The 13,537-nt window shown below is 44.6% G+C and overlaps 2 protein-coding genes across 2 annotated transcripts; both read left to right on the top strand.

The window, feature by feature from the left end:
- The first annotated feature begins 2,026 nt into the window (after nucleotides 1-2,026).
- On the top strand, nucleotides 2,027-7,463 carry LOC131738109 (doublesex- and mab-3-related transcription factor A2-like). Its single transcript, XM_059031437.1, has 4 exons — nucleotides 2,027-2,755; nucleotides 3,491-3,681; nucleotides 4,618-4,735; nucleotides 5,358-7,463. The coding sequence occupies exons 1-4, from the start codon at nucleotides 2,035-2,037 to the stop codon at nucleotides 5,429-5,431; spliced, it is 1,104 nt and encodes a 367-aa protein (XP_058887420.1). The 5' UTR covers nucleotides 2,027-2,034; the 3' UTR covers nucleotides 5,432-7,463.
- Nucleotides 7,464-7,970: 507 nt separating this feature from the next.
- On the top strand, nucleotides 7,971-13,125 carry LOC117400565 (doublesex- and mab-3-related transcription factor 2-like). The gene is made up of 3 exons (XM_034000713.3): nucleotides 7,971-9,262; nucleotides 9,456-9,561; nucleotides 10,617-13,125. The coding sequence occupies exons 1-3, from the start codon at nucleotides 8,894-8,896 to the stop codon at nucleotides 11,405-11,407; spliced, it is 1,266 nt and encodes a 421-aa protein (XP_033856604.3). The 5' UTR covers nucleotides 7,971-8,893; the 3' UTR covers nucleotides 11,408-13,125.
- The last annotated feature ends 412 nt before the right edge of the window (nucleotides 13,126-13,537 follow it).

Here is a 13,537-nt window from a genome sequence, read left to right on the forward strand (position 1 = left end):
GGGTACAGTATAGCTTATTGCCGTTAGCGTGCACGCTTAGAAACCTCTGAAACTGTAGAAGCCTCAAGGCAATATTTGGCAATGCTCCCAAAACCCACGGTAAGTTAGGAAAGGGGAAGGACAGTATTTAGCCAGCGTGTGTTTGGTAAGTCTCCCAGGGTACAGATACTGCAGAAAGATTGGGTTCTGAGAGATTTCATTCAACGTTGCTAGATTTCTTTTCCCCCATGTGTCGAAGATATGCTAAGCACAGACATGCAGTGATGTCAGAAGCTGTATAAAATGTATGATTGGACAGGGTGGTGTAAACTGGAATCATTCTCTTTCACTGCGTCTCTTCCTGCTCACTCTTTAACACACTAACCCAGCGTGCGAGTCCATCACACTGCTTCCCCACTGGGTTGGGATGCATGCTGTGTGTTAATAGGGGCCCATCAAAGGGTTAGCTCTGCTTGGTTTGCAGGGGCTGTGTGCTTGTGATGGGGAGCCCCTGGCTGATCCAGAGCCACAGTTCAAAGGCAGGGGATGAACTGGGTGAACTCAGTGGAGAAAACACCCTAAAAACAAAAAAAAATAAAATAATAATTCTGCTTTCAGGTGCACAGGGATACCTGCCTGTTAGTCCTGAAGTCACCGGTAGGCGGCCGAGACATTCTGTTTGTTTAACCACTACAGCTCTGGACAATAGTTTTACATTTTTTCAGCTGCTACACACTTGCTACTTAGTGCAATTTTACACACGTCAGTAAATGAAATAAAATATATATGGTAATGATGACAATCTTTAGCGGATTCACTTATGAAACGGCCCTACTCCCGTTGACAGTGTTTTGGCAGGTGTTTCTATTATTGTGACCAACACGTGATGATAACACGAAAGCTGAGTTACACAAGACGTGTGTAGCGCAGGAGTGTTAACAGCACGGCAGTGACTGCACCAGGCATTTAGATAATGACTTCTGCACAGGTAATAGAAGACAGACTCACAGATTGGATTGTCTGTATCCACGACATGTTTAAATAAGGATGAACTTCACAATCAGTGTCCTTATCCATTGCAGATTTTGCATTTATTATTTAATACTAGTGAATGCATCGTTATGTTAAACTATTCATCGTTTTAAAAAGGTGACCGAGTACAGTGGTGCACCGATCAAATTCCTCCCACTTGCATTGTCGATTTTTGACCAACAGATGGCGATATGGACGAAGACAGCTCCCCATTATCACGTGTGTCCTCAATAACCACTTAGGCTAACCAGACAATTTTAAGTCTGTTAAAAGTTACAAATTGAACGCGTTTATTTTTTTTTCTAAAAAAAGTTTATATATATTTACGTGTTTTTAATGTTAAAACTGTTACAACTGTCTCACACTTGTGAGTAAAGTGTAGTGTTTACAGTAAAACTTATTGTAAAAAAAAAAGAAAAAGGATTCACTAAATGCTAAAACGAATGATAAAAATAGCAGACTTTAGGGTGATCTGATACGAATTGAACAATGAATAATTGAACAGTGCCTCGGGTCTCACGACAGTTTGGGTGATCAGACCCGTCAGTGCATTCCTGTCCGTGCACCTCTTTGCAATAAGAAGGCCTGCATCATGTGTATTTGTGGGACACACGTGTCCCTTTAACTGTGCCATGGAGTGCGGCAGTCCAGTTGTCACATTACATGAATACTGCATTATCCATTCCATTTAATTGTGTCTATAGCAGATCAGCCGTGTCTGTTAGTGTTACCTTCAAATTAAAATACACCAGACAAAAGAAAATCGTATCAAACATAATACGCTATCATTTTCTATCACTGATATGACATCGTGCTGTTTCTATAAACAGTAGAATGCTGTTGGAAAACATCCACGTACTGACGTAATAAACACAGTTTAGAACGATCGCAGTTTTGCAACATTCTTTTGGAACGTTGGGCCGCCTCGTTTGCGTGCGAAAGCAGAACGGTTTTGTTTCCCACACTACATGAACACGGTTGTTGAAGATCCTCTGTGCGATCGAGCCCGCGTTCACACACGAAATGCCCCACCGGCCTAACCCAGACATCGCGGAGAAAGGTCTGCGGACACCGAAGTGCGCACGCTGCAGGAACCACGGCTTTACCGTGCAACTCAAAGGACACTCCGGCAAATGCGCGTACCTGCACTGCCCGTGCTGGAAATGCGCGCTCATCGCCGAGAGAACTCAAATCATGGCAGTCCAGAGACGGATGAAAAAAGAGCAGAAAGAAGAAACGAATAATGCGGCTGAATGCGAGCCGGCTCCTCCGGCCCAGGGGCCCAGGCTAGCGGGACGCAGAAAGCGGGACAAGAGCCGCAATATCGATGAAGACTGTTGCGAAGCAGAACCGGCCGGTGCAACCTCCGCACGCCTGCTGAATAAGTACGAACCGCGGCGAGCAGGAGCGTCCGCCGCGCAGGATTCTCCTTGGAGGGGAGAAGGCGGTGTACCCAGAGCGGCTGTCAGCGCCGGGACCAGCAGGCAGTTCGACGCCGGGAGAATGCACACTGCGTTCGGGGTTTCAGCACCGGTGCAGACAGCAGCACCCGAGACAGCGCTCAGCAGTGCGAGCAGCGGCGTGTACGAAGCCAGGGCTCCGATGCACAGCTGCGCCGAGGGAAGCCCGGGGATGGGCTTCCATACGGGCGCTGACTGGCCAGAGCGGGACGGAGCCGCTTGGAGCTCCGGCGGGTGGGCTGCGGGAGGAATGCAGGAAAATGCCTTTCGCATGGCTCGGCGTTGTAAGTGTATATATTTAAAAGTATGCGTTTTATTTGCTGTTACGAGTTATTATTTCAGTTACATTTTTTTTTTTTTTTTGCAAGTTGTTTTTCCTGCTCGTTTTATTCGCTAAAGGTTATCTTGTTATCAAGTACATTTTTCATTTACAGGGGGAAAAAAGTATAAATAAGTTGTAAATTGCATATTTCCTATTTCTTTATATTGTATCATTATTGTTGTTGTGATCTGTATAACATGTGCAGCGGTATTGCCCTGTCTTGTCTACCATTGAAAGCCCTTTAAACACAGCGAGTGTATTACAAAGTGTTGCTTGCTGGTGTCGGGTTCATGTTGCATGCGACATTGTAATTACAGAGACATGCATTGTAAGATGTTGGTTTTATTAGCACTAGCCTACAGTATACAGAGGAGTCATACGTGGTGTTTAACTCTCACCCTTCGCTCCTAAGCGTGTTCCAGGACTAAGTAAAGATCTTCATTAATTTCTTAGTTACAACAGCAACTGCACTTTGCTAGGGTTACCACAGGATTAGAAGCTCGTGACACTGAAGGCTTTTACAGACCCAAGTGCATTCTGGTAAATGTAGTCCTGCAGTGCATGCTGGTAAGTGTAGTCCTGTTGTGAAAGCTGCCTGAGACAGGTAAAACATACCAGCATGCATTGCGGTGTTAGCTGAGCAGCCTGAGCTGTCCCTGTGCGTTTTACAGACCTGTGTAATAACATTGCGTTACAGATGTCCCTGAGAGGGAGCTGCTCTCTGCTGTGCACAGGCCTGTGCCTGTGAAGCTGTATTCCAGGTGTCCCTGCCACGCTATCTTCCTGAACGTGGCCACCGGCCAGCCCTGCTTCCACGAGCCTCCGCTGCCCGTGGGTTTCCCTCACTTCCCAGGACACAGCGTGCAGTGCTCCCTGGATCCTGCACAAGTGAGTCAGGCGACAGATTCACATTTGGAATGACTGAAATTGAATGCAGTGTCTAAAATAAATGACAGAAATTGAACGCAGTGTCTAAAATAAATGACTGAAATTGAATGCAGTGTCTAAAATAAATGACAGAAATTGAACGCAGTGTCTAAAATAAATGACTGAAATTGAATGCAGTGTCTAAAATAAATGACTGAAATTGAATGCAGTGTCTAAAATAAATGACTGAAATTGAATGCATTGTCTAAAATAGATGACTGAAATTGAATGCATTGTCTAAAAGGCAGTGGAGCTGCAGTTCCAACACTCAGCCCAGCTCCCAGCACACTGCTGTAGTTGGATGCAGCTTGCTCCCTACCTGCCAAGCAAGTATCAGACTCCTTGGTAGGCAGGTTTAAGGTCTGTTCCTAGGTTTCGTGGCTAGTTTTGTGTTAAGGCTTTTTTTTTAATATACAGACCCTGTGAGCCCCAGTCATGGAACACCAGCTTAGCCTAAAGAAATATTTGCTTTTTCAAATGTTGCCTTTCAATAGCGGCTACACAGAGGTATACAGGTAATATGTGTGTTTCTAAGTGCTCGGCAGCTACCTCGAATCAAGCAGAGTGTAGTGCATTCTCACACACTCTTTGCTGTGTCAGGAGTCTGTCATACAGAGAGTGCAGGAGAAAGCACACTCTGAGCTTGATCAGAGGCAGCCACCGAACACTCAGACACATTACAAGTCATTAAATATAAAACAAACAGACAGACGAAGCCCCAGTATTAACATACGCAGCGTGTTTCTGTATAACTGTTGTGGTTTTACTGTTTTGACCGTTTAGAATATCATTGACACTACCACATCTACACACTCAGCGCAAGTCCAAGTGTAGGGGCTGCCAATAGGTTCGAGTGGGGACTTTCACTAGGTATTGTATTATTTTGTATTTTTACAGGGCAGTGGCAGAGCCAGCTTCTACGCACCTCCATCAGTGCGGCCGTGCCTCGTTCAGGACGCTTCTTACAGCCTTCATCCAGACAGCGTCTCTCCGAGAGAGGAGGAAGAGGCTTCAGGTACAGGGTGTCAATAGGAGGATTAGGTTATCTTATAGCATGTAGGGTTGCGGGACGTGCAGAAAATGTAGAATCAGACTTTCCCTTTGCAGATCCAGATTGCAGTTACAACATTTGGTCACCGGGTGGCACTGTAAGGTTACGTTGGGTTTTCAGCTTCCTACTGTTTGGATTTACCAGTGTACATTTGGGTTTGATTCAATATTTCTTGTCGCCTAAGTTTCCCCCTGTTTTAAATTCTCCCCGAGAATGTGTGCTGAATTAACAACCACAAACAAAAAAGACTGCAGTTACAGATTCCGGTCACTGGTGGCACTGTGCGCTATGCAAAAGTGAGTTTTACCACATCCTGTTACTACTGTAATTAGCACTCGTTGCAGTTACAGTGCTTTTCCGTGCATATATTTGGTTGTGTTTTTACTACATTGAACAGTGATAAACTGTTTTAAAGGTAATTACTGGCTCTATAGTGATGCTCATTAGCTTACTTGCACAATAATAAGATGGCATCATTTTGGGACAGTGGAAAGTTTGCATCATATACATGTGAGTCCCTTTGAGACTGATTCCAGGGTTGAACTTGAAAGCTGTTCTCATTCCAGGCATCGCCTGTGTGTTTCAGGTCTCTGCGGGAGCCAGGACTCTGATGTCATTTCCGTGGGGAATGAGGCGTCTCCTCAGGAAAACAGCGGTTAACAATCAGATCATTCACTAACCTTTCAAACACACTGGCAAAATCTCACTGATTTGTATATTGATCACATTCATACTTGGAATTGGTTACACAATGCGCTTGATTTCTGAAGCATATCTTGTTGGAAGCCATATTTAAGTTTACAAACAATATAACTACAGAATCGTTTAACCGTCCGTCTATGAACATGTATTATTTTTAAAGCTGTGCTAGACTTGCAGTAAGATCCGGTCTTGCGCTCTGTTACAGGGCCAGTTACCCCAGAACAACCCATTTAGTCTGGTCACCTGACACTGAACTGCACTGCACTGCACACTGTTTAAACAGTGAGGCGCGGACAGATTATGCACGCTTCCCAGACGCGATCAGGGTTATCCGTCAGGCTTACTGTAAACTCCAGGGAAAGCCAAGCTAAAAGACATTTGGGAAAAGGAACATTTACATGTTCATGCTGTGCTTCTTGCTCGTTAGACAGCTATAGTGGCCAGTTGCGTAAAACACCTTCAGTAACATTTCCCTTTAGTTTTCCCTTTCAGTGTGCCTTGAGTTTAAGGGAGTTGCAGAAAGCAGCTGCACATGTTTAAGAGTCAGCACCCTAGATGAGGGGAAATGTATCCTTAAGCGTTATTCTTAAACTTAATACTTCAGGGGTTTTATGCAGCTAGACCTTTTCCAGGTTTTTCTTTTGTGGAATTTTTGTATCGGTTCATTCAGTGCTGCCATGCTTCTGCCCCAGTCACTCCACACTGCATTCACAGGCTCCATGCATTCACATTGCCACACTGCAGACAGAAAGCCTGGCTCCATGCATTCACATTGCCACACTGCATTCACAGGCTCCATGCATTCACATTGCCACACTGCAGACAGAAAGCCTGGCTCCATGCATTCACATTGCCACACTGCATTCACAGGCTCCATGCATTCACATTGCCACACTGCAGACAGAAAGCCTGGCTCCATGCATTCACATTGCCACACTGCAGACAGAAAGCCTGGCTCCATGCATTCACATTGCCACACTGCAGACAGAAAGCCTGGCTCCATGCATTCACATTGCCACACTGCAGACAGAAAGCCTGGCTCCATGCATTCACATTGCCACACTGCATTCACAGGCTCCATGCATTCACATTGCCACACTGCAGACAGAAAGCCTGGCTCCATGCATTCACATTGCCACACTGCAGACAGAAAGCCTGGCTCCATGCATTCACATTGCCACACTGCAGACAGAAAGCCTGGCTCCATGCATTCACATTACCACAATGCAGACAGAAAGCCTGGCTCCATGCATTCACATTGCCACACTGCAGACAGAAAGCCTGGCTCCATGCATTCACATTGCCACAATGCAGACAGAAAGCCTGGCTCCATGCATTCACATTGCCACAATGCAGACAGAAAGCCTGGCTCCATGCATTCACATTGCCACACTGCAGACAGAAAGCCTGGCTCCATGCATTCACATTGCCACACTGCAGACAGAAAGCCTGGCTCCATGCATTCACATTGCCACACTGCAGACAGAAAGCCTGGCTCCATGCATTCACATTGCCACACTGCAGACAGAAAGCCTGGCTCCATGCATTCACATTGCCACACTGCAGACAGAAAGCCTGGCTCCATGCATTCACATTGCCACACTGCAGACAGAAAGCCTGGCTCCATGCATTCACATTGCCACACTGCAGACAGAAAGCCTGGCTCCATGCATTCACATTGCCACACTGCAGACAGAAAGCCTGGCTCCATGCATTCACATTGCCACACTGCAGACAGAAAGCCTGGCTCCATGCATTCACATTGCCACACTGCAGACAGAAAGCCTGGCTCCATGCATTCACATTGCCACACTGCAGACAGAAAGCCTGGCTCCATGCATTCACATTGCCACACTGCAGACAGAAAGCCTGGCTCCATGCATTCACATTGCCACACTGCAGACAGAAAGCCTGGCTCCATGCATTCTCATTACCACACTACTTTTGTTCCTGTATGCCGTTGCATGTTTCTGTGTTGCATTTGACTTTTTGTAATAATAAATGTTGGTGGAAAAAATATTATGTGACTGTCTTGGTATATCTTTCCTTGAATGCTAAAGATTTTAATTTAAGTGTCACTTTGCATTAGCCCTGATGGAATGGGAAGAGAGGGATATTGTACTTGAGTAGATGTAAAAATATTCAGGTCCGATTTTGATTTATTGTGGTGCTTTAGGGAAGGCTGGCATGAGATCATTGGCAATTTCTGCTTAGAGAGACAGCAGCAAGCACCGTTGGCTTGTTTATCTTAAATTGCAAATCCAGCCTGGGCACTAAATAATAATAATATTAATATGATTAGCATACTGAAATGTGTGATTGCAGTTTTGTATAATATTGTAAATCAACATAGCTTATATAGCAACACTAAAAACAACGTGAACAGCCAGACAGTGCATACTGCCACTTTGAGTACAGTACTGCACACAAGCCGCCAGACGGCGCTGTTAACCAGTTTTTAACACAGATGCTACAGTACAGATTTCTCATTTCAAGTTCAGTAATGTTAAAAAGAATATGGGCTACTGTCCATTTAGTTTGTCACGGAAACAACACTGGAAACTGTCCAGATTGCAGCTTAACTGTGCACTCGCTAATCGAGTACTGCATAGCTTTTTGTTTGTTTAGTCCCGTGGCTACTTGTTTGTTGAGCTCCCGTTTAATTAGCTGGTACAGTACCGCACAACACAGATTAGAACACGCCGAGTCGAATAGATCCACGATTTACTGAGACAAGTGCACTGCTAAGATATCAGAGCGGTGACGTGAAGACCGTGAACACAAAAGATCTGGAAACATAAAATCAGTACAGCACCTGATCCAAAGTGTGCGAGGAATTCTAACCGGAGTGGAACAAACAGCATCCCATTCCGAAGCCACCTTTCCTCGGGTCCATTGAAGTATTTGCGGATTACTTGGGGAGTTCATTAAATGCAGCGATTGAAAGCAGAGATCACATTAAAAGACGCAGGTACAGTGCATGCTCTCGTGTGAACACGGGCTCGGATTGGTTTCATCAGGAGCAGGTTTTCAAGCGCGCTGCAGAGAGTAGCGAGAACTTTATGCGCACTGACCCGCTGGGAGCCGCCGACCACACCGGAGCATTTTGCAAAGCCTTTGAACTTTAAATAAGACACGTTCCTGCCACGGATATATCGGGGGCATAGCAAGAAAACGAACGGTACCCAGCATACAGGCAGAAACAGCACTTTCAAAAAGCTAAGAATTTAAGAGTGCAGTGATTAATACAAGAGGGTCTGCGTTGAATTTAAAAGCGCATGAGCCCATATAGCAAGTGATCCCAGATATAGTGCAGTGTGTCTGTCTGAAAGTGTTCGTGCGACAGTGCAATACACTTCACATTATTAGTAGTAACATTTGGAAAGTCCTAACGTGTGTTGGGGAAGATAAGCGCCCTAGATGTCCAAGGGCCTGGAAATGCGCCTCGATTTGGAGAAATGTGGTGATCTGTTCAAAGATGCCGGAGAAGAGGATGAGGAAGAGGAGATCGATGTGGAGAGCTTGGACGGGTCCCTCTCCAAGAACGTCGAGGGGGAGGGTGGCAGCGGGGGAGAGAAGGGAGTGGATCCCCGTCAGGAACAGCAGCGCCGGCTAATGCGCAGCCCCAAGTGTGCGCGCTGCAGGAACCACGGCGTTGTGTCCTGCCTCAAGGGACACAAGCGCTTCTGCCGCTGGCGGGACTGCCAGTGTGTCAACTGTCTGCTGGTGGTGGAGAGGCAGCGGGTCATGGCAGCGCAGGTGGCGCTCAGGAGACAACAAGCTTCAGAGGTGAGCTGATCTAAAGAAATGAAATGAACAAATAACATCCTGTAGGTTTTCCCCCTTGCAGCAGTAAACACGGTGCGCGATGTTTAGAAGCGTGGAATATTGCTCTTATGGAGGAACACTGACACGTGGTTCCGTTTTGTTCTTCTTTCACTTCATTTCGTATTGTAAGATTGCTATTTCTGTCTTCACACAGGTCAGGAAAGACGACAATGGTAAGGCCGCCCCATCCCCGTCCCGAAGGACCCCGTACCAGCGCTATCCCAGGCCTCCCAGTTTGCTGGCAAAGCGTATACTGGAAGGTCAGTCTTCAGCGTCTTTATCACGCTTCTGACACTAAAGTTTGTACCACTTGTTTTACCTTGGTTAAGGTAGTCCAAGATTAGTGCTATTAGGATCTGTGAAACTAGTTACTTAAACAATTACTCTGAAAAAATTGCCTTTAAGAGAAAAGAATGGTGCGTTTTTTTGTATTTAGACACCCGTAGTGTTATTCTTTTGCTAGTTTTTTTTAACACTGAAGTTGTGTCCGTTTTGGCACTTTTGAAACTTTCGTTTGTATAAACACAGATGTTTTCATCTAGTTTTTAAACACGTGTGTGTATATATATATATATATATATATATATATATATATATATATATATATATATATATATATATATATATAAAACAAAAAATACACTGGAGCAAATAAGGAAACGTGATCCAAAATAGGCTTGTAACAGTTTAGTGTTTAAAATTTTTTACTTAATAAATAATAAAAATAACATGATTGTGCTTTTTTTGCATTCCAAGTATGTCGCGCATGAATATTTTTCAGCTGATATAGAAATATACATTTGAATGTATTCGTGTTTCATTTATTTGTTTTTTGATCGTTTCATTTTTACTGAATTGTTTTTTTTTTTAACGAGATTATTTAGGTGTCTAATATTTTTAGTGTAGAAACTATTCCTTTCAAATACAATATCAAATCAGTTTAATTTAAAATTCAAAAGGAAATTAAAACAAAATAAAGTTAGAAAGTCATTTTTCAAATGACTGCATTATCACGGTGGAGAACGTGACCCTTGCTGACTATTGTATTTATCTTGCTCTTATTGTATTACTTGTACTGTAACACTTGAAATGTATTTGCTTACGATTGTAAGTCGCCCTGGATAAGGGCGTCTGCTAAGAAATAAATAATAATAATAATATGAAGGAGTAGAATTGTTTCAGCTTTACTGAACTGAATTGTAATGACGCAAGGCTCGCTTTTAACGTAGTTACTAAAGTGCTTAGCAGCTGCGTAATGCATCCAATTCGATTCTAAAACCATACAGGTTAACTTCTTTTTACGGATCTGTTTCAGGGTACAAGGCTGCTATGGTAGAATCTCCCTGGTCGAACGGAATGCACCTCCCGAACCTCAGCGAGAGAATGCGGAAGAGACGCGCGTTCGCAGACAAGGAGCTGGAAAGCGTCATGCTGGAAAGAGAATTCCGACAGAAGGAGCTGGAGGACCTGGCCACGCTGAAGATGCTCAGCCCCACGCTGCCCGCCGCACCGGGATCCCTGTGCAGCGCGCTGGGAGAGCCGACACAGTACAGCCAAACCGTTTACCTGCCCTTCGTGAACCCCAGCCCCGTGTTGCTGGAATGCGGGTTCCACTGCTGCCAAGCCGGAGAGGTGATGACGACGACACAATCGACTTCAGTGGAGTGCAGCTACGAACAGGTGCAATGCGATTTCTTGCAAAGGAGACGCCTGGACGCTGCGAGAATGGTTTTGGAACGTTTAGAACTCTGCCGTGAGAACTCGCATTGCCACCAGCACCAGCAAACTGGGTTGGAAGATTCGACGGTTCTGGAATGTGGCGCGCGTCATAGCTGCCAGAGCCGAGGAACCCGCGAGCCCCCGGGCATTTCTAGGCAGCGTTCCTCTCTAGAGCCCGATGGACTTCCTGATACAGAAGACCACGGCGCTTCCAAAGGCTGGGGGTTTGCAAATCACCATGCCCTCCCTCTAGAACTGAAGGAACCGGGCTGCAGACATCAGCAACAGTCCATTGCAAAGGATAACTGGACTAACGTTTCGCAGACCTGCAGCGCAATGGTCAAGAAGACTTTGCCGTTTTCAGTAGAGTCGCTGTTGAGAGACTGATATAGCATACCATGCTTAACATTATCAAAACGGGAAAGAATGAACTAGTTTGCAAAATATATTAGTGTATTAGTTATAATACTGTAATAATGCAAACTGTATACAATATTATAGGATATTAATACATGTGAGCTGTTATTGTCCAAAATTAAAGCTGTTGATCTGGTAGAATCCCAGCCAGGGTCCTGTGCAATCAAATTGAGCTTTCCGGTAACCATTACACAGAACGAGAAAGCCAGAAAATAACCCAATACAGCCGCCTCCTACACAGCGTGCTGCTGGTATGACCAGCGTACACGCGACACTTAAAACAGGGTTTATTTGATTTATCTGAAGGGTTTTTTTTCACGTTTGTTAACGCATTGTTGTTTTACTGTCAGTAATACAGAGTGTATGTTTAAACCCACATGTCAAAAACTATCATTACAAGCGCTTGTCAGCAATAGAAATGAAACTGCTCAACGCACTGCCTGGTGTAACCAGCAGCACAGCCCCGGAGGAGAAGCACTGTTAATTAACATGTTAATAAATAAAAGCACAAGGGTCGTCTTTACAAACCATCTACCAATTGTCGATCCAGGCTGTGTCTCGTAGTTCTGTAAAAACACGCATTGCAAAATGAGCAGGGTACAGCACAGTGTAATTAACACGGTGGAAGCCAGGTAGAGCCTAGGCACGCCTTGTAAAGAATAGCGAGGTGTGGTAAAGTACATTAACAGACATGGCAGCCAGGCTCATCTGTGGTAAATGCACAGATAACCATGGGAGAGTGCTGTGGTAAACAGCATTAAGAGCACACTGCACTGCAGGCTTGGCATGTAGGGGGTGAGTCATCTCTGCATTGTCATTGTGTAATTATTTGTCTAACATCTTGACATGTTAAGATATTTATAATATGTACATTTTTTTGTATTTCTTAAAGTTTTGCATATAACGCTACAATATTTTTGTAACTTTATACACTCGATGGGCTTCTGTGTGTGTTCTGGAATGATGAAACAGGGATTGCAACTACTTACGAAAGAGGCGCATAAAGAATAGGGAAGCATTGTAAAGCACAGAGAGGTCTGGTAAAGCATAGGGAAGCATTGTAAAGCACAGAGAGGTCTGGTAAAGCACAGGGAAGCATTGTAAAGCACAGAGAGGTCTGGTAAAGCATAGGGAAGCATTGTAAAGCACAGAGAGGTCTGGTAAAGCATAGGGAAGCATTGTAAAGCACAGAGAGGTCTGGTAAAGCATAGGGAAGCATTGTAAAGCACAGAGAGGTCTGGTAAAGCATAGGGAAGCATTGTAAAGCACAGAGAGGTCTGGTAAAGCATAGGGAAGCATTGTAAAGCACAGAGAGGTGTGGTAAAGCATAGGGAAGCATTGTAAAGCACAGAGAGGTGTGGTAAAGCATAGGGAAGCATTGTAAAGCACAGAGAGGTCTGGTAAAGCATAGGAGCATAGGGAAGCATTGTAAAGCACAGAGAGGTGTGGTAAAGCATAGGGAAGCATTGTAAAGCACAGAGAGGTCTGGTAAAGCATAGGGAAGCATTGTAAAGCACAGAGAGGTCTGGTAAAGCAAAAAAAAAATTGTAAACAAACCATTAGAAAATATTCCTCATAGTAAAAGCACAGGACACCCTTATAAAATGTCATGTTCCATTTCGAGGGTCTATCCCTGACTGAAATTGAAATAAATAAAATAAAATAAATGAATCCTGCACTCCTCCCCAGTAGCAAAGCGTTGCTTTAGCAGCATTTGGGCTTATCATATGTTTTATCATATAACACTTTTCTGGAGCCTCTGTGTCTTTTTTTGAACCCCTCTCTGTATCGTATACTATCCCTTTTATTCCCACAAGATAGGGCCGCGCGATACCTTTCACAGCTCTCGACCGTGTGGCGTCAACACCGCTGATACCAGGCAGCCCCGTGCTTTGTCTGGGACTATCCTGGAATGCAGATAGCTGTTTATCAGTCTCGCTCAGAATGAAGACCATAACACCACAACCACATGTTATCGGGGCTTTTGTAATCCTATCTACATAACTTCCAAATATTCACACCACATGGAGTCTTTAATCCACAAGTCTTAACAGAAATACGAGCAGAAACGTAATGCGTTACTTCTGCAAACAACAAAAA

Source organism: Acipenser ruthenus, chromosome 10 (genome assembly GCF_902713425.1).
Source record: "Acipenser ruthenus chromosome 10, fAciRut3.2 maternal haplotype, whole genome shotgun sequence".
Lineage (NCBI taxonomy): Eukaryota > Metazoa > Chordata > Actinopteri > Acipenseriformes > Acipenseridae > Acipenser > Acipenser ruthenus.